Here is a 19,381-nt window from a genome sequence, read left to right as displayed (position 1 = left end):
TTTTTCCACTTGCTAGCTTCCAGTCTTTATGCTAAGCTAGGCTAACCACATTGTGACTCCAGCTCTTTACCTCACACACAGACAGAAGAACTTATCTTATCATCTCAAATATACTATACTTTCGAAAACAAGAAATTTGAGAAAACTGTAAATCTCCCTTCCAGCCACAAATTAGATGTTTATATTTAAACACATTAGCTTCATGTTTGATAAAGCAAGAACACGATTAGTCGTCAGTCAGTGAAACAGGCTGTTGAAGTTTTCACAAACATATGTTTTGGTATTTCAGAAGACACAGGGACATTTTACAATTTTCCCTCCTCAAAATAACTTCAATTCAACGAAATTTACAGTTTTGCATTAGATCAAGTGTCTGACCATCTCTTGATATGTTCCCATGTTCTTCCCGTCCCTCTAACCCCTCTCTGTTGTGTCCTCCATCAGACCAGATATAAGACCAATGAACCGGTCTGGGAGGAAGCCTTCACCTTCCTCATCCACAACCCGAAAACCCAAGAGTTGCAGGTTGAGGTACGGAGGCGTCTTTTCGTCTTTCGGTTGATTACTTCATTGCTCAAGTCTCATGTTTATAAGCAGTTAGCCATGTTTTCTATGTGAGTTGTGAGTGACATTATCCGCCATGTGTCTCTCAGGTGAAGGACGAGAAACACGAGTGTTCGTTGGGGACGTTAACTCTTCCTCTGAGCCGCCTGCTGGAGGCCGAGGAAATGACCCTGAACCAGCGCTTCCCCCTGAGGAACTCCGGACCGAACTGCACCCTCAAGATGAAGATGGCTCTGCGGGTAAGAGGACGACCGGCAGATGAAGTCCGCTCCAAGCTTTTTACAATCCCCAGATCGTCCTTTTTTACTGGAAAGCAGCTCAGTTGCATCAGGGTTAAACTTCAAATGGAGCAAAACTTTATTCGTTCACAAAGAACATGCGTCTTTAAAACTGTCTTCATTGGCCGTTAAACTGTCAAACCTTCTCATCCTTCTCTGTGTGTGTTTTCTTTCAGGTTCTGTGTTTGGGCAAGAGCACTTCCTCGTCCACAAACTCCACCCCGTCCTCCGTGCAGGTCAGCAAGAACAGCTCCGGCAACCCAACCCCACGGCCCTCCGTCTCCTCGGCCAGCCCCGCTCCTCCCGCCTCCACCTCCACCTCCTCCTCCGACGGGCCCCGCTCGTCCACCGTGTCGGCCCAGGACCTGCTGAACCGGCGGAGGGAGTCCGAGGAACCCTACCGGTCTCCGGGAAGCACAGACTTGGGTCAAGGAGGAGTAAGAGGCGGAGGAGGTGGAGGCAGGGCCCTGGCGGACTACGGGAGGAGCACCTCCAACCTGGCCATCTCTGGTTCCCAGCAGTACCTGGCCGGAGGAAAGGAACCGACGCCGAGCATCGCCTCGGACATCTCCAACCCCTACGCTGCTCAGGAGCTGCAGCAGAGACTCCAGCAGCTGCAAAAGTAACTATCGACCAATCATACATCAGTCTGTCTGTCCTTTTAAATACATATTTAACAGAATGTGCTCGTATATTAAACTACAGGAAACCAACAAGACTTTACACTACATTTCCAGTTTTCTCTCACCTGTGAATCCAACATAACTTTATTCCTACTTTCGCACCTTTTAGATGAAGTAAATTGACCTTTAACCCCAAATTACGTGACCTCCATGACAGGCATATCATACCATTTCACCATTGACAGGAGGAGTTAAGTTATGCAGGTGCTAATTTCATTGTAGTAACAGTTTAATGACTTTTATCTTTGATTCCCACTGGGACTTTAAACATTTTAAAGCTCAAAAATGCTCCTCATCTACGCTCTACCTCGCACAAACTATGTGCATTTGGTGTGAAAGAAGGGGTGTTTATGAAATTTCAATGTTTGATTTTCTCCATCGGTGGTGGACACAAATAAAAAAGCTGGTTTTATTCTAATGAATCAAATGAAAGGACTAAAACTTCACTTATCTACTTATCAGTTCATTTGTTGGGGACTAATTTCAGCGGCGGATTAATCCATGTTTGGTGCTTTAGTGAGTATTCGTGGCAGCAGGACTGTTGATGTAAGATCGAGTCAAAACAAACTACCAGGAGTGTTTTCATGGTGATGTTCTGCTGCAGTAATGAGTCCTAAAACCAGGAAGTCGTTATTTATCCACTTCCTGTTCCCTCGTATGGAAGTGTAAGGTCGGTGTTTAACACAAGCTGAAGAGATTTTTACATTTTGTTCTCCGATATAAAATATGTCAGTAAATAACCCTCTGATGAATTTAGAAGCTTTTAAGTGTCTAAATGAGACGACTAACCGTCCTCTCTAGAACACTAGTCCTCCTTTAACTTAGTGGTGGAGACTTGAAGTCATGTGACCAAAGTGTAGTTCCTTTATAGCCTAACGTTAGCTATTTTACTTCTGCCGATTGTATTAATGCTTCAAAAAACATAATTTTCATGCTCATACATGAAGATTATCTTGCTGAACAAAACGTGTGAGTGTCATAAACGTTTGTTAGCCATATATTTATTTTTCTGCAATAATCAAATGTTTAATTCCCATTGGCTTTTCTTTTTTAATCGAGGTAACTAGCATGATGCTAACTTCCTGGTTGGACTACAGACAATAACATCATCCCTGCAGCTCTCTATGAAGGAACATGTCACCCATAGCAACAGTGTGGCTCACTCATGTGTTTTGATGGACTTCTATGGCTCAGAATCAACTACTAGAATCAGAAACCAGGCTTGAACAGGGAGGTGCTGGTTCTGCGTTGACCCCCTTCTCTCTCTTTCTCCGTAGCGGTTCAGGCCCCAATCATTTCCCGCTGGGTGAGATCCAGCTGACGGTCCGACACAGCTCCCAGAGGAACAAGCTCATCGTGGTCGTCCACGGCTGCAGGTACGGACCAATCAGAGCGTGGAGAATGTTGTTTCTTCCCCACTCTCTTGTGATATAAATATTGTTTTTTTTAATTTCCCCTCCACAGAAACCTGATCACGTTCTCCGACCACGGCTCGGATCCGTACGTCCGCCTCTACCTGCTTCCTGACAAACGGCGGTCGGGCCGGAGGAAAACTCACACGATGAAGAAAACCCTGAACCCCGTTTACGATCAGACGTGAGTCCCTCCGCTCTGCTGTCGCTACGGTAACGGGTTTGTGTTTTCATTGCTGATTATTGAACGAGAGTTTTCTCTTCCTGCTCAGGTTTGAGTTCAGCGTTTCCCTCGTGGAGCTCCACAGGCGGACCCTGGACGTCGCGGTGAAGAACGGTGGAGGTCTGCTGTCAAAACACAAAGGCCTTCTGGGAAAGGTACGGACCCTTATTAGGCTGGTTTGTCTTGAAATGAATGTATTTTATCCTGATGCAATTCTTAAGGGACTTAAAGTTAAGTTTTGATGATTTAGAAACTTTAAATATTGATTGATTTGCAAGAATATGTCATCTTGAAGTATATTGTCATTTAATATTTCAAACATTCTCATCAGGTTCTGGTGGATTTGACCCACGAGGAGATCAGTAAGGGTTGGACACAATGGTGAGTCTTTTCAATTGTGCTTGAGTCATTTATAAAGATCTGGCAACACAACAGTCGAGTGAAAATAGCTCGAACAAAGCTCACTGTTAATGTGTGACGTTATGAAAACAGTATAGGAAATAGTTTGACTTTTATTAGGTTCCTTCTAATACTTTTTTTTTTTTTTTTTTTTTTTACCAACATATTGTCACTTATGGATATTGTGATCAAAATGTTTGCGGCAAAATGTTGCATTTCACCAAATGTTTGTATCACAAGTTGATAGTTTTTATATTTATGTGACCTTAGTATGGAATTTAAGTTAAAAACGTTTAGTTTTTAACTGAGGGTCTCATATACTGTGGAAATGCGATAGATTCAGAGGATATATGTCTCTGCCTCTGGGTAGAATCAGTGGACATTCATCATGATCACCAGGAAAACATTTTTTACTTTTCTTCAAACCACGGATAAGTTGAATCTTGATGTGTTTTTTTTTCATTTGGTCAGATTACGTACCGTATTGAACAATATTTAATGAAAGTTGTAAGTATAACAAGCAATAAAGTCCACATATGTTGGATTGAACAAACAAACACAGGACTTTAACCCAGGAGACCCCTGTTCTTGTGGAACCAAAAGTAAACATTCGCTTTAGGCTTTTAAAGATACATTTGTAGGTGTGTTGTGTAGCGTTACTTAAGAGTGCGATGAGGGCGTTTTTTATTTATTTAAACTAGTTACATTGTTACGACCGTTACATAACGTGGTGATGTTATTATTTTAGCCCAACCCAGGATGTTTTTTCCTAAATTAACCGAGAAGTTTCGTTGCCTAAATATTTTTTAAATACCTTGAATATTACTTATGTTTGCTTAAACTCCCTCGTTAAGAACTCAACAACATCGAATTTCAGAGTCGGTTGAAGGAAAAGCCATGAATCTAAACCCTTTTTTCTCCTCCTGCAGGTTTGAGCTGAGTGAAGACGGCCAGACGAAGCCTCACCAGCTATAGACAGTAAACACATATCTTCATCACCATCATCTTCATCTTCACTATCATCTTCATATCTCTTCAACTTAGGTCTGTGTGTACAACAGAAAAGCAGCTTTGACATTCATCTAATCACATCAGTCGCAAGGCAAACCTCCCCTTTAAGAAGAGAAAGGCTGGTAGACTAAAGGGAGTGTAGAATACTATATATATATATATATATATATATATATATATATATATATATATATATATATTACATAATGTACTGCTGTGGAAATATTATATTCCATTTTTATAGGAGGAACTATAACAGCTGTAGTGGAAGACAATCTGTTTTTAGTTTTTTTTGCTGTTGAGTTTCAGTAAAGAACGACGATGTACAAGTTTGTAAATATTAACGATGATGCAGAGCTAAAAGAGAAGAGAAGAGAGCTGCAGTCACTTATTTGGCCAAATGATTGTTTTGTCATTTTATGATATTTGATTTGTTAATTCTTTTTTAAAAATGAAAAACATTCTGGACTAAGGTTTCTGAAAGAGAGCAGGGCGGCGGTCGCAACCAAAGAGACGAGAAGTGTTTCATTTCTTCGCCACCGTGGGTTTTTTTTTTTTTTTTTTTGTAACGCAGCTTCACTCTGGTTTTATTCCGCTGTAATAACATGTGTAATGACCAAGTTAACGAAACAAATATTGTTTTTAGTTTGTTTAGTTCTTTTCCATCGGTTAATACACCTGTTGTTAAGCTGAAATAAGGCCGGCGTTAAGTGTTACCTGTTTGTTTTTTAAACTGAATATTTGCACATCTGTTTTCTTTTTTTGTTTGTTTTTTTCAGTTGGCGATCCATTTTTTTCTTAGTTGCAATTTAACAATTGCCTAAATTTCTTATCTGAAATTTAATATATTTTTAATTAAAACATGCAAAATTGTTGAAATAATATGAGTAACCTTTTTTTAGAAGAATAGTTTAACATTTTGGTTGAAAGTTAGATGAGAAGAACTCACCCTGTTAAATATGAGGCTACAGCCAGGAGACGGTTAGCTTAGCTTAGCATAAAGACTGGAAACGGGGGGAAACAGCTAGCCTGGCTCTGTGTTAAAGTAACAAAACTACCGACCAGCATCTATAGCTCACAGATTTATACCTTATATGTTTTATGTTTAATTTGTATGAATTACAATCTAAAGTATACATTTGGGAGCTGCTGGTGGTTGCACGCTAGCTGTTTCCCCTTGTTTCCAGTCTTTATGCTAAGCTAGGCTAATCTAGAGCCGCTGGCTTTATATTTAATAGACAAAGAGGTCTCGAACTACTCATCCAACTATTTGTAATAAAAAGAAAATAGATATATTTGCCAAAATGTTGAAATATTCTTTTTAACATAATTCATCATATCAAACAGTATTTAAAATGAAATCAATAAATTATCAACCATATTTTTTATTCGTTTATCTAAAGCCGCTATTATAGGAGTTTATATAATGATCCTCGTTAGCGCCCTCTAGTGGTAACATTAAGAAAACACCCGTGACAACCATAACAATAATGATAATGTATATGATTATTATTAATAGTCATGTCATACTCACTCATACTTAATCAACGTAAAGCAACGTCAGAAAAATTCAACAATTCCTGCCAATGTTTCACATTAAAAGCCTTTTTAAGCTTTTCCCTTTATTGGTAATATTTTAATGTGAATTAAAGCAGGAAGGAATCAGTGAGTGAGGACAGTATTAGTGACAGAGAGAGGAACAAGTGCTGTGGAAATGAATGTTAATATACTGAATTTAACATGTGAGTTGTTTTTTAGAAGGTTTTTACCAATTAACCAATTAACGGTTTACACACCTGAACAAAAAACACGGATGAAATATCTGAAAGAATCACAAAGATTGCACCAGTTTTCACTTTGGTTTCTACCAAAAAAAACAAAAAAATAATAATAATAATTAAAAATATATAGTTTAATCACATATATAGTTTAATCACACAAAAAAATCTACAAATTGTGGCTTTAAAAATTTGAAAATAAATGTATAATTGAACATTTCCAAATAATTGCACTTTTGGTAAATACGATCATTTCCACTGCGACCATCTAGAGCTGTTAAAACTTTGTTTATGAATCAACTGTTAGTCTTAACTTGTTAACATGTTGCTGTTTATTCTAACATTTACCTTTTTCTTTTAATGTTTTCATCATATTCAACACTGCTTAGACTTTGCAGCACCTCAGAAGGGATTTATATCATTGACAAATACATAGCAAACATAGTTATTGGTATCAAACACGTTCAATAAATGCTTATAAAAATGTTTAATAAATGTCATAGCCAAAGAGCAGCCTTCTTGTGTTTAATGCAGAGGAAGCCGGTGTGACCTTTGACCTTCAAAATGCTTTTTTTTGCCTTGTTTGTGTTCACGTCAAGAAAGTATTTTACACACATGTATGTAAACTGTATTCTTGTGTACTTCTGCATTTAATGTCTTTAACGATTTTTATTTGTGTTTTTCAGCTCTTTTGTCTGGTCCTGTATTTTATTTTGTAGGAATGAAACAGTTTGTCTGTAAGCCATTAGATTTGAGAAAGGCGGTTTCATTTTTTTTTCCTCCGTCTTCTTAATTTATCTTGTGCCTTAAGATTCACACGACCCAGAAATATTCATGTGTGTGTAAAGAGAACCCGTTCAGAAGAGCTTCATCAGTGTCCGTGTCTCCTAAATGTCTTTTAAAGCAAATAAAGAGTTCTAACGCAGCACGAAGCTGTACGGCACCGAGGCCTCTGACTGTTTTTTATGTGATTAATAGAACCATCATTTACTAAATGAACATCATGCTGTATTGAAGAAGACTTGAAACTAGAGATTGAGACCATAAACTCATGTTTACAATGTTTACTGAGGGAATAAATCAAGAGAGAAGTAGAGTCATTTTCTCATAGACTTCTATACAACCAGAGGAGTCGCCCCCTGGTGGACAGGAGAGAGAATGCAGGTTTTAAAATACTTCCACATTAGCTTTAAGTCGGCAGAACGGGAAGTTGCCACCTTCAGTGAAAGGAAATTATCTCATGTTGGTTAAAAGTTCTTTAAAAAAAAAGCTGTGAATGCAATTTTTGTATATTTTGGTCGTAAAAAAGTAGGAAATTGGACTCTAAAACTGCAGACCGCCTGTGTAGATGTGTTTCTTTAAATATAAAGGCCATACACTATAATGTAAAGCAACACTACAGGTTTATGGACTTTAAAGATCCTCATGTTTAAGGTGGATTTAACAAATAAAGCCAATAAAGGATCAGATCTTTCACCTGCTGCTTGGAGAGTCAACACTTTAAACAAGAAAAACACCAAAAAGTCTTAATAAAGTTTCACCATTTCCTCAAATGACCTGTTTTTCTTTAATATTCAGAATTATTAATTAATATACATATTCAGTCGATAGACATTTAAATACCATTAGAGGGCATTTTAATCCAAACTTTAGCAGCCTTAAGTCAGACAGTTGATTTTTTTTTTCATCATCACTCATTCACCTGCCTTCAACTCTGAGTCTGTGTTTTCCCACAGCACCTGAATGCAGCACTGAGTGAGAGTGGAGAATCCGTCAAGTGTCTGAAATAGAATAAATCCGGATCTGGAGTGAGTTGGCCTTTCAGAGTAAAGGTTTATAAGGCTGGTTGGTGTGTACAGATGCAAGAAAAAAAACAAACTGGTACATCCCACCATGTAGTAATGTTTGCACATGCATGTTTAAGGAATGGTAAGTTTGATCATAAACAGAGCTCAAGGAAATTTGGTCTCTGAAATGAATGTGTAAAATCATTATTTAATAATAAAAAATGATATATTTTCTGTGTATTACCACAAATACTCAAATACTGAATCACATAAATTGAATGAAATATAAATTTTAAAAAAAGTATTTAATTTAAGCTGTAACATTACTGTGTTTTTTAAAAAAACCCCACAAGAAATAAACATTTTGTGGGAAAACAAATGAGATATAAAAACAAAGTCAGAACATATAAAAAATATTTAAAACATTAATGTATGACTTATTTATGTTTTGTATTTATTTATTTATTATTATGTTCACTTTGTGATGGTTGCTGTTGCTGCTTGAATCAACTCAATATCTCCCTTGTGAAATATTAAAATAAACATTCAAATTGTGTTTTTATGCAACAAACAACTTGTAACTGTTTAAGCTCCAGATGTTTCTATAATCTGTCTATAATATTCATTAACATTAAATCTGACAGAAATATAATAACAGAAGGTTCACTCTCAACATGAAATGAGAAACATGCACTCAAATCAAGTTTTTTATTTCTTTACATTTTGGCCATTTTCATTTAATTTCTCCATAGCATTGAAAGCTTAACACTTATTGTATTCATATTAGTTTGTTGCACTTATTGTTTTCATTTTTATTGCATTATTGTATTCATATTAGTTTGTTGCACTTATTGTATTCATATTAGTTTGTTGCACTTATTGTATTCGTATTAGTTTATTGCACTTATTGTATTCATATTAGTTTGTTGCACTTATTGTATTCGTATTAGTTTATTGCACTTATATTTGTACTATTAGTTTGTTGCACTTATTGTATTCATATTAGTTTGTTGCACTTATTGTATTCATATTAGTTTGTTGCACTTATTGTATTCGTATTAGTTTGTTTCTGTACTTTTGCTCTGGTTTATGCTTTAAGATGCTTGTTTAAGAAAGGAGATGCACTTATGACTTCTGGTGACTAGTAGTTCTCTTGAACACCTATGTTGAATACACTTATTATAAGTCTCTTTGGATAAAAGCGTCTGTTAAATGACTGTAATGTACTGTAATGTAATGTAATGTAATGTCATGTAATGTAATGTAAAGGTCACAGCAGTCATCAACCCTTTTATTTTGAAATTTCCCACCATAAATGTCATTTTACTGCCCCTGTCTGGACTCCAGCTTGCTGCTTGTGAGAGAGCTCGATCTCTCTCCAGCAGCAGAAAACGCCCTGCATCCCTCTCCAGTCTCTCCTCCTCCTCCTCCTCCTCCTCCTCCTCCTCCTCCATCCATCCTCTGCTCCTCCGGCCGCATAGGAGGCTCTCTGAGCGGGCAAGGAAGACAAACCAAACCTCACTGGATAAAAAATGGCCTTTTAACACCTCATAGAAAAATAATAAAAACCAGAATAGACATGCATCCTTTGGCTTTTTCCTTCCTCCGCCATCACCTCCTCTTCCTCCTCCTCCTCCTCCTCCATTCCCTGAGCTGCTTCCCTGCTTCTGCAGACAGGAGAATCGGTGAGTTGAATTACAGGATCATTATTTTATTAATTAAGCTGCATCTGAAACCATCTCCAGTCCTGCAGCCATGTTTCTGCAGAGAATAATTCTGTTTCTGATCTGTGTTAATATTGTATCAACGCAGCTGTTACAGACTGGAAAGAAAAAACACAGAAACACAGAAACACAGAAACACAGAAACACAGTGACCCTGTGTTTGTGTGTTTTCAGAGGAATAAACCAGTGCAAATAAACCAGAGTCCATTTGGAATAATAGAAATAAAAGAGGAGCTGCTGCGCACCGAGGAGGAGAATAGACATGTTTCATTAAGAAGGCTGTCATCTGTTAATTAGGACTAATTGTAAGAGTAATTTAAATATATAAATATATATAAACTATTAGAAATGTAAATACAAAAAAAAAAAGTATTTTCTTTTTTTTTCTTTGTTAGAAATCTTATTTTGAAATGCAAATAGAATAATCATGTTTATTTTAATATTTCACAAGCATTATTTTGAAATGCAAATGAAATAATCAAATTATGAAAAAAAATACTAAATAAATAGTGTTTATGTTTTATTTAAAAAATATTAAATAAATTATTTGAAGTAATTCATAAATAGAAAGAGAGATAAGAAAATGTATAAGATTCAATATAATTACTAGATTTCTGAATAAAATTCAGAAACTAAAGTGGACTTTAACAAAATGTGATTGAAATAAATAAATAATACAAAATGTAATACTTGATTACAATAAAGATTCAAGTAAACAAATGTAATAACAAAAGTAAATAAAGACAGAAAATAAATATGTATGAAATAATCATAAAAATAATGAAATACAAATAATAATAATGAATATAGAAACATTTTGATTGATGATATAATTAATACAAGCAATAACTAAATGCATAGAAATGAATAAATGATACAATATACAATAAATAACAGAATAGAGTATATAACAGTATCAAATATATATTAAAGTAAAAACAGACAGTGTTGGGTCTGTGTTCACTCGCTTGTAAACAAGAAAGAAAATCTGTGATAACATCAATGCAAACCAATGAAAAATGAGCTTTATATTCACTCCCAGCACTGTGCTCCTGACGGAGGAAGCTATTGATCGGAAATATAAATGTGTGTGTGTGTGTGTGTGTGTGTGTGTGTGTGTGTGTGTGTGTGTGTGTGTGTGTGTTTGTGTGTAGTCTGGAGATACTCATTTCTATAAATAGCTGATATGTAATATCTTCCCACTGATTTGAGATGTGCAGCCTGCAGGATGACTGATGCAGAGATGATTGTAGAAGATGGTGATGAGGAGGAGGAGGAAACTGGTTTTGTGAATTGTGTGTGTGTGTGTGTGTGTGTGTGTGTGTGTGTGTGTGTGTGTGTGTGTGTGTGTGTGTGTGTGCAGACCCTCCTCTTCCTCCTCTTCCTCCTCATCCTCTCTCCTTCGATTACATAACCAGCATTCAGAGAGCATGGCAGCCACAGGACAGACTCAGTGGAGGAGACGGAAAGCAAAACGACAGAGAGCATCGAGCTGCAGCGCTCAGCCTCCATTTATCCTTAGCTTACACTTTACGTCCCATAAAAGGTTTATCTACATGTTCTTTTATTGACGTATATGGTTTAAATGACTTTACTAATCCTGAAAAAACAACCCACAGGATGCCTCAGTTTATTGTACATTTTTGCAATTTTCTTTTTTCATACACATTTCTCAGTCTTCTATGAACGAAATGGAAAATATTGTCTTGACTGAATGCTAAAAAGACATTTATAGTCGTATATTTGCAATAGTCCATAAAACATAAATACAAAAAATACCTATTATAAGTTTTCGCCATCTCTTGGACTGGACCTGTGTACTGCATGATGTAAACAGGATGTCAGAGCTCAAACTAATGCAATATTTCCCTAATTATAAAACAAATATTAGACCAAATGTATTTCTTATTTCTCGTCTTTTGATACAAACCTGGTCAACAGGAGAGAAAATACAAAAAAAGTATTATTTGAAGTAATAATAAAATGCCTAAAATGTAAATATATCTAAACGTATTAAATATTTAGTTTGCTAATTCTCAATTACGTTTTTTAACCACTGTGTTGGTTTTATGCTGTTCCACTGATGGACAGTTGGTGGCGTTAATGTGCCAACAAGTTTAGCAACACGTCAATAAAAGCAGAGAAGAAGACTGCGAACATCCAGTCACCGATTTGTTTGAACACATGGGCGAAGCTGAAATTACAAAAACATCGATTTCATCACTTTTTATGTAAGTTGATGAGATAAACTTGTTAGCAGTTGCTTATTTACTCACCCAGCAGCAACATGAAGAAGTGTTTGTGTTTTTGTCACCTGATGAATGTAATATTCGCTCTCTTTTAGCTCTGTTTTTGGTCTCCACCACCTGAAATATGTCTTTTTAGCTGCTAAGTGTTTTACTTTGTTCACCGGCTAGTTTCTGTTTCTGTCGATATATATATATATTTAAAAAATCAGCTTTTCAAATGTGTTGAGACCTCAGTGATGCACACAACGGACTGTAAACTTTATTAATTTACCCCCAACAATCTCTAATATGACGTCAATTCTCCTGGACGCTTCTACCTGCAGGTTGCATGCTTGAAAACAAAGATAATAGTAAATAGTTCTCCTCTCGGATCGTATCTATATTATATTTAGAGGCCTGAATCAGTAAAACTTCTGTATTTCCTAAGAAAGAAGCAAAATTTGTCTTTTTTTAAAGGTGAAAATACCCCCCAAAAATTGGTTTCAGCCTCTTAAATGTGCTGCTGTGATTTATTTTTCCACATTTGGCAAAGAAAAACTTAGCTTTAGAGTTGGGATCTTGCAAATGTCATCCTCATTGGAAACAGTGGATCAGAAATTAGAAATGGGAAGTAGAGTAAATTGTAGAACCAAAACTTCACTATAACGCGAACAAACAGTTTAACCTTTATCTTCAAAACAACAAACCTTTACGTCTTAAAGCTCTGGTTGACGAGTTTGTCACAGTGACGTTTTAACTTTTAATGATTACTGGTGTCGTAGTTGATGCTTCGTTTAATGAAGCGTTTCACTTTCGACTCTTTGACTTCTCTGATCGACGTGAAACGCTGCGATGCTGCAGAGAGAAGGCTTGTTTTTGTGTTTATTGTCAACAGTTTCCATTCTGCATGTTTCTCATTTCATGTTGAGAGTGAACCTTCTGTTATATTTTGTTAGATTTAATGTTAATGAATATTATAGAAACATCTGGAGCTCAAACAGTTACAAGTGATATTGTTGCTTGTTGCATAAAAACACAATTTAAATGTTTATTTTAATATTTCACACATTATGTAATTTCAGACATTTCACAGGTAAAATATCTTATTTGTTATATGAAAACATAAAACCTTTTCTATAATTTTATAGATATATATAAACAATTATTGGAAATTCATGATTATTTTTTGACATAATTGAAGTGTTTATGAGTTTCATTTGAATGCATCAGCCGTTCTTCACGACAAGTACTTTCACGTTTAATACTATATTGTTTTACATTATACTGCTGATCCTTTGAATGCAGGATTTTTCTTTCTGGTATGTTTCATAACCCTCTAATTTAAAAAAGGATGTTTCAGCCGGATGCTGTTTATTCTTGTGCGTATTTAACAGTAATGACTGTATTGACGTCAGGCTTCACATATTATGCATCAGAAAACGATTTAAATGTCTAATTGATGAGTCACTTCTGTGGTTCTGTCGGGTCTCATCAGCTGCTGTCTCTGTTTTTGTCTTTGCAGTGATTTCAGTGTGTTTTCATTAAAAAGCCTCTCTGTGAGTTAGATTCCTCCTCCTGGGATTTGTACAGACTCAGTTCTCCTAATCATTAACCTGGACCCGGAGAAGGTCACCGCTGCTTCTCGCCCGGTGAGGCCTCACGGTAGCCGCGGCAACGCTCATTAACATTTTATCCGTGCTGATTGGTTGGTTGGAGCTGCTGAGGTCACTGTAACTGTGATGTGACGGAGGTTTATGAGAGCATCGGAGCTTTACCATTCCACTTTTAGTCAAACATCCCATCATGTTAACTGCTTCTTTTTTTTGAATACCAAATGTCATCCTCTTTCTCAACTCTTCCTCATTCATATTCTGAATTGATGGTTTTGATTATTAGCCATAATGTCTTAACCATCCGAGGTAGATTTACCACAAGCTTTGAGATTTTTGAGATGATTGCTTCATGTTTTATCCATGATGGATGAAGTACTACACTAGTCTCTGATGGGTGGAGATCTCTGTTACCATGGAAATGTTAAGCGTACCCAAACGGCTAAAACCTTTTTATATGATATTATGAAAAAAGTTGACCGAGATGTGTTTCTGAAAACATTTTAGTTGAGAGATAAGCAGTTTCTAAATCAGTTTTCATCATAAATCGGTTAGTTTGAACGTTTTTGAGGAGTTTCCAAAGGCGGCGATCATCATTCCCAATGGTTTATGGGATGTGTAGTTCCTTTACTCTTCAAAAAATGATGTCCCATATTGTATCTTTTACTTTTTTTGATAAGTTTTCCAATTTATTTAGCTACAAAATGGAATAATTTATGTTCCCGATTCATCTCATATCTGTCGTCGTTGTAGAAGAGTGGGGTTTGGTATCAATACTGAAACTCAGATATCTTGTTGTCGCTATCAAAACATTTCCAGCAATACAAATCCTTCATTTTGACTGATTTTAACAGCTGAAGGGATTTCTTTTTTTCTGTGATAATGGAAATCCTAGACAGATTAAAGTAGATCTTCTCAGGAGGATCAGAAAAGCTGAAGATTATTCAGGATTCAGCTTCCTGTGGTGAAGCTCGGCTGTAGCTGAACTGGCGTCACATCGGTTGGTGTTTTGCTTCATTGATCATTTGGCTGCATTGACTCGACATGACTGTGATCAATCTGGATCAATGCTTCTTGAGTGCAGAACGTGAAAGCGTGATGGAAAGCTGCTGTTTGCTGCTGTGTTGATTGATGTCTCCTCCTGTTCTGGTTTCTCAGCGCTCAGGTGAAACCACATCGGTTCTAAACGCAGAAATGTTTTCTCTCAAACAGGTTGTTTGTCTGAGTTTTGTTTTTAACCGATCAATTCATCACCGATCGATAATTTGAACATGAGTAGCAAACTGATTTAAATGACTTTTTTTTGTGTGTTTAGTGTCTTTTGAAAGTCGCATCATAAGAAGTTACCAATGACCTCAGTCTGGAAACAAATGTCAAGTGGTGGAAGAAGTACTAAGAACTTGTATTTAAGTAAAAGTAGCAGCGGTTTTTTATCAGCCGGGAAGAGAAAGAACAAGTGAGACCTTGTGTTGGTTTTAGAAACTCCTGGTGCACTAAACACAAAGGCATCGTAGCTTCAGAGAGAGACGTCACTCTAATATATTCACTATCTTTTATGTCAATGGTTTAACAACAAAATCTGACTTTCTTGACTTGCTCAAATGGGATTAATTCATTATTTGTCTCACGCCGTTGACCAATGTACATATTTTATTTTCCAAAATAAAGTCCCATGGTGATCAGCTGGAAGGGGCGGGACTCAACCCATCGCTTCCCAACATAGTAGCCTGGTAGAAATGGCTCCATTAGGTCGTCAAGTTTCATTTGATACCAGTGTCTTCTGACTGAGTCCGCTACAGCCTCCCTTATGAACCCAAAGCAGTTTCAAGGCCTTTTTTTTTTTCTCATAATTTTTCTCTGGAGGCAATACATGCTAAATATATTAAGTTATTCACATTTTTACAACCTCTATTTACAGCTTCTTCTCTCTGCTCTGTGTTCATCAGCCTGCAGTTCAGTCGAAGTTACACTGAAGCCAAATCATTCATGGTTTCCTAGTTGCGCTGAGGAGCTCATAATTTAATGTTTTTACAGGATTCTTCTGGGGAGAAATTTGGAATGAGACATGTGTAATAAAATGTTTTTTGATAGAATATTTTTAGCTTAGATTCAGTTGTGTTTTCTGAGGGCAATGTTCGTCACACGATAGGTTCTAAGAGTTTGAAAGAGGAAAATCTGACAATTATGACTAGGTTGACGTTAGGATAAAAAGTGTAGTTTTGGCGATTGTTTAGAGAAAACATGCTCTTCCATCCCACCGGCGGGTTTTGGGGGTTCAGAGGGTTAATACAGTAATGTCAGCGAGTCTCAGAAGGTTACATTTATGAAGGATTATTACCATAATTTTAGTTGCACTCCCTTCTGGTTTTACTTTCAAATGGTGTCTTTTCAAGCTTAAAATGTTTCTATGAAAGTGTATTTTTCAGGCAAAAGTCTTTAAGCCAAGTTCTAATGACTCACGCCCACAACATGAACTACAAGAGCTTTAGTGTAGCGCCATAAAAACATAACCATCAAAACAGTTCTCTCCGTATTTACGCATCCAGAGAGCTTCAGTAAAAGAGATCTCCGAGTACAAAGCGCCGCTGCTTCATTGGACCAGATGGATGGATCAATGCCTCGGCTTTGAACAATCAGCGGAAGACAGGAAGTGAGGGAGGATGAGAGGAAAAGGGATGAAAAAGGACGACGGAGGAGGTCGCTTTGTTGCAGCAGGAGACGGAGGAGGGGGTGGAGACGAAGAGGGATTACCGCCAATTTAAGCCGGGCTGTTCGCACACGCCTCCCTAATTGAGAAATGGATTTCCTCCGCTCTGCTGCGGCTGAATAAATACGATCAAATGCTGCCTTTTGCTTCCAAATCCCTCTTTTTTTCGTGTTTGTCTAAATAGTCAGGTGGCATGTTGTCGTGGTGACTGATCATGTCTCTGAGCTGAGGCCCCAACAAATAGGACTGCTGTCATTTTATAATCATATTGAAGTCACAGAAAACATGTGTCACATAAAGATAGACGGCCAATTAGGGAAGCCCTCTCTGATCAGCCATGGGAAGCAAAAAAAGTCAGGGCTTTTCTTTTTTTTTTAGATGAGCTAAAATTAGAAGAACAAAGACGAGGGGAAAGCTTTTTAAAAGGCTCGGGTCATTTCTTTCCTTCAGTCTGCGACCCCGAACTTATCAGCTTTCCAGAGATGTAAACAACGGCCGACAGAGATAACATTGTGTGAAGGAGAAGGTTAGAGCTCCATGCTGAAGGAAAATGATTCACGTTGTTTGTTTTAAACCAGAGAAAGAGACCTTTTATTTAAACGGATTGGTTGACTGTTTTAGTGCATGGGGGCGATAGTAAGAGCAATATTTAGTCGGCTAGAGATGCTCATTAATAAACTGAGAAAAAGAAAGTATCAAACTGTAAAAGTCAAGCTTTGATTTAGGCTAAAAATAGAGCATAATGATCCTGCAAAAGTAAAATACATAATATAATAAATATGCACCAAAAAGTACAGTAATAACAATCAATATCATATGGTACTGTTTGAGAGTTATGGCTTTTATTCTCCACTCCAGAACCCAAAAAACAGAAGCAAACGTTAAAGGAATGAATTCCTGTATTCTATATCATAACGTTAGCGGCTCTGTTCTGTCTGATTTGGGAAAGATTACACTCCAGAAAACATAAAGTACTTATCCTTAAAGCTTTACTCCTTTCAAAACGAAGCATTAACCAAGAGAAAGTCATCATGTTTAACAAACTGAACTCATACAGTTTAAGTTTATTTGTTAGCTAGATAACCTACAGTTAAAGTTTGCATTCATGATTTGAACAATTTGAATTCACTTTTTGGGGATTTATTTCAGTCGTGTTGATATATTTCTCTGAGGTAACCTTTTATAGACCATTTACTGCTATATAATCACAACATAAGCATTGGCTTTGTTCATGTAGTGATTTAATAGATTAAAGTGGTTTTCTCACCCAAAAATTCAGGAATTTGGTGAAAAAAACTTCTGAATGTGGATAATATATATATATATTTATATATTTTTTAAGGGTGCATATCTTTTGACCTTTTTTAATGTATACAAACACAAGTAAAACTGTATTCTGGGTTATATAAATGATTATGATGCGAGTCATTTATCATTTAATCTCCTCATGGATGAATAAAAAGTTTATTTGGCCAATTAAATAATTGGCTTTTATGTTTCAAGGTGACCTTTCCTGAGTCGAATCATTGGCCTTCTCCCTAAGGAGCAGCAGGTGTCTGATACAAACAGACAGATGGCATCCTGGGAAATGTATTTTCCTCTCTTGTCGGTGAGCGTGGCTTGTATTGGCCCTGCCAGGAGGCATTAAAGGGCCACAGTCTGGACGCTGCTCTTTGCTCACAAGGGGGTGAAGTTGGATTTAAATTCTGCATCGCCGGCTTTGGCGCGACCTATTTCACACTCTGCTGCCGCGGAGTGATGAGAGCAGAGAGCAGAGAGCAGAGAGCTCAGGGTGGCAGCAAAAGTCCAAAAGTAGCAACGCAAAGTCATCTTCCATATCCTCCACTTCTAACCGGCTGGAGAAAAGAATTATCTAGACGTGACATGAAAGAAGAATACTTATATCTTACTTTTACTTCAATCCTCTTTAAAACACGGCTCTTGATTTTTTTTCTTTGGGGGGGTCACAGTCAAGTGTTTTTAAGGTACTTTGGCTCCTTATTTGCACCTAAAACTTAATTAGAACTTATAGTTTATTATCTATAATTGTTATAATAATCAGTATTTGTATTTATATAGTTACCTGGGCCAAGAGGGGTGTTTGTTAGCTTATAAGGGTTCAACAACGCACCACAGCTGTCTATTTATGATCCTTATATCGCTTTTTGTAACATGCATACATAATCAAAGCATACAAGTACAAATGAAAAACAAAACAAAGGCTTTAAAAAAACAAAAACATGGTTGAGCCTGTGTAATTGCATTTTTTTGTATTGAAACAATCTTTTATTTTTGAATTCTTCTTGGGGGTATGTCATTTTTTTGGCTGCACTAAAAGGCAATTCTTGAAAAAATAGCATTTTATGGATTGTAAAACTTATTATACAGGTATGAGTAATAATAAAATAGAACCTTATCATATCTCTAAAATATGCATACATGGTTTAATTAAAAGATAAACTAATCCTGCTTTGATAGCTTCACTTAAACAACATTTTTATTTTTATTTTATTAGATGTGATTAAGTTAGAAATAATTGAATATTTTACTGTCAGGAAACAATTATTTGCCCAAAATGTGTGTACAGCATTTTGTTTTTCCCTCTTGTTATTGCTGTTTTCGGCCCTGAAGCTGCAGTAATGAAGCTCTGACTCTTTGTAGGCAGCGTTTCTTTGTGTTACATGTTTCTGTTTTTAACAAGGCTGCTGGAAACAGAGATGTAAACACACAACGCCCCGGGTGATTCTCCCTTTTTTAATTACACCAAAACAGACGCATAATGAATATCCGGGTAAACATGACACAAGCTTGTAGCAAATGACTTCACTCTGGTTATGTCTTTTGTTAGAGACGAACTGCATTCTGGGTAAACCGACGTGAGGTTGAGAGACAGAGCTCAGAGCTTGAAACACAAAGTCAGATCTCAAAAGTGAAAGTTTATTTCGGTCGGAGGCAAAGTGTGTTCATGATTCATGTT

At 36.7% G+C, this 19,381-nt stretch overlaps 2 protein-coding genes across 3 annotated transcripts in view; both read left to right on the top strand.

The window, feature by feature from the left end:
* esyt2a (extended synaptotagmin-like protein 2a) overlaps nucleotides 1-4,700 on the top strand; it is a 46,054-nt gene extending 41,354 nt beyond the window's left edge. For both annotated transcript variants that reach the window (XM_054624215.1, XM_054624209.1), the window contains 8 exons: nucleotides 445-531; nucleotides 654-803; nucleotides 1,019-1,464; nucleotides 2,803-2,901; nucleotides 2,990-3,121; nucleotides 3,210-3,315; nucleotides 3,492-3,541; nucleotides 4,489-4,700. In XM_054624215.1, the coding sequence (XP_054480190.1) occupies nucleotides 445-531; nucleotides 654-803; nucleotides 1,019-1,464; nucleotides 2,803-2,901; nucleotides 2,990-3,121; nucleotides 3,210-3,315; nucleotides 3,492-3,541; nucleotides 4,489-4,534 (1,116 nt within the window). In that variant the 3' untranslated portion in view covers nucleotides 4,535-4,700. The remainder of the gene's footprint in view (nucleotides 1-444; nucleotides 532-653; nucleotides 804-1,018; nucleotides 1,465-2,802; nucleotides 2,902-2,989; nucleotides 3,122-3,209; nucleotides 3,316-3,491; nucleotides 3,542-4,488) is intronic.
* Nucleotides 4,701-9,644: 4,944 nt separating this feature from the next.
* LOC129088606 (receptor-type tyrosine-protein phosphatase N2-like) overlaps nucleotides 9,645-19,381 on the top strand; it is a 194,209-nt gene continuing 184,472 nt past the window's right edge. Inside the window, exon 1 of the mRNA XM_054595950.1 lies at nucleotides 9,645-9,820. Coding sequence (XP_054451925.1) covers nucleotides 9,715-9,820 — 106 coding nt within the window. The 5' untranslated portion in view covers nucleotides 9,645-9,714. The remainder of the gene's footprint in view (nucleotides 9,821-19,381) is intronic.

Source organism: Anoplopoma fimbria, chromosome 3 (assembly GCF_027596085.1).
Source record: "Anoplopoma fimbria isolate UVic2021 breed Golden Eagle Sablefish chromosome 3, Afim_UVic_2022, whole genome shotgun sequence".
NCBI classification, from domain to species: Eukaryota; Metazoa; Chordata; class Actinopteri; order Perciformes; family Anoplopomatidae; genus Anoplopoma; species Anoplopoma fimbria.
Note: the sequence above shows the minus strand (reverse complement) of the source record. Positions and strands in the feature narration are given on the sequence as shown.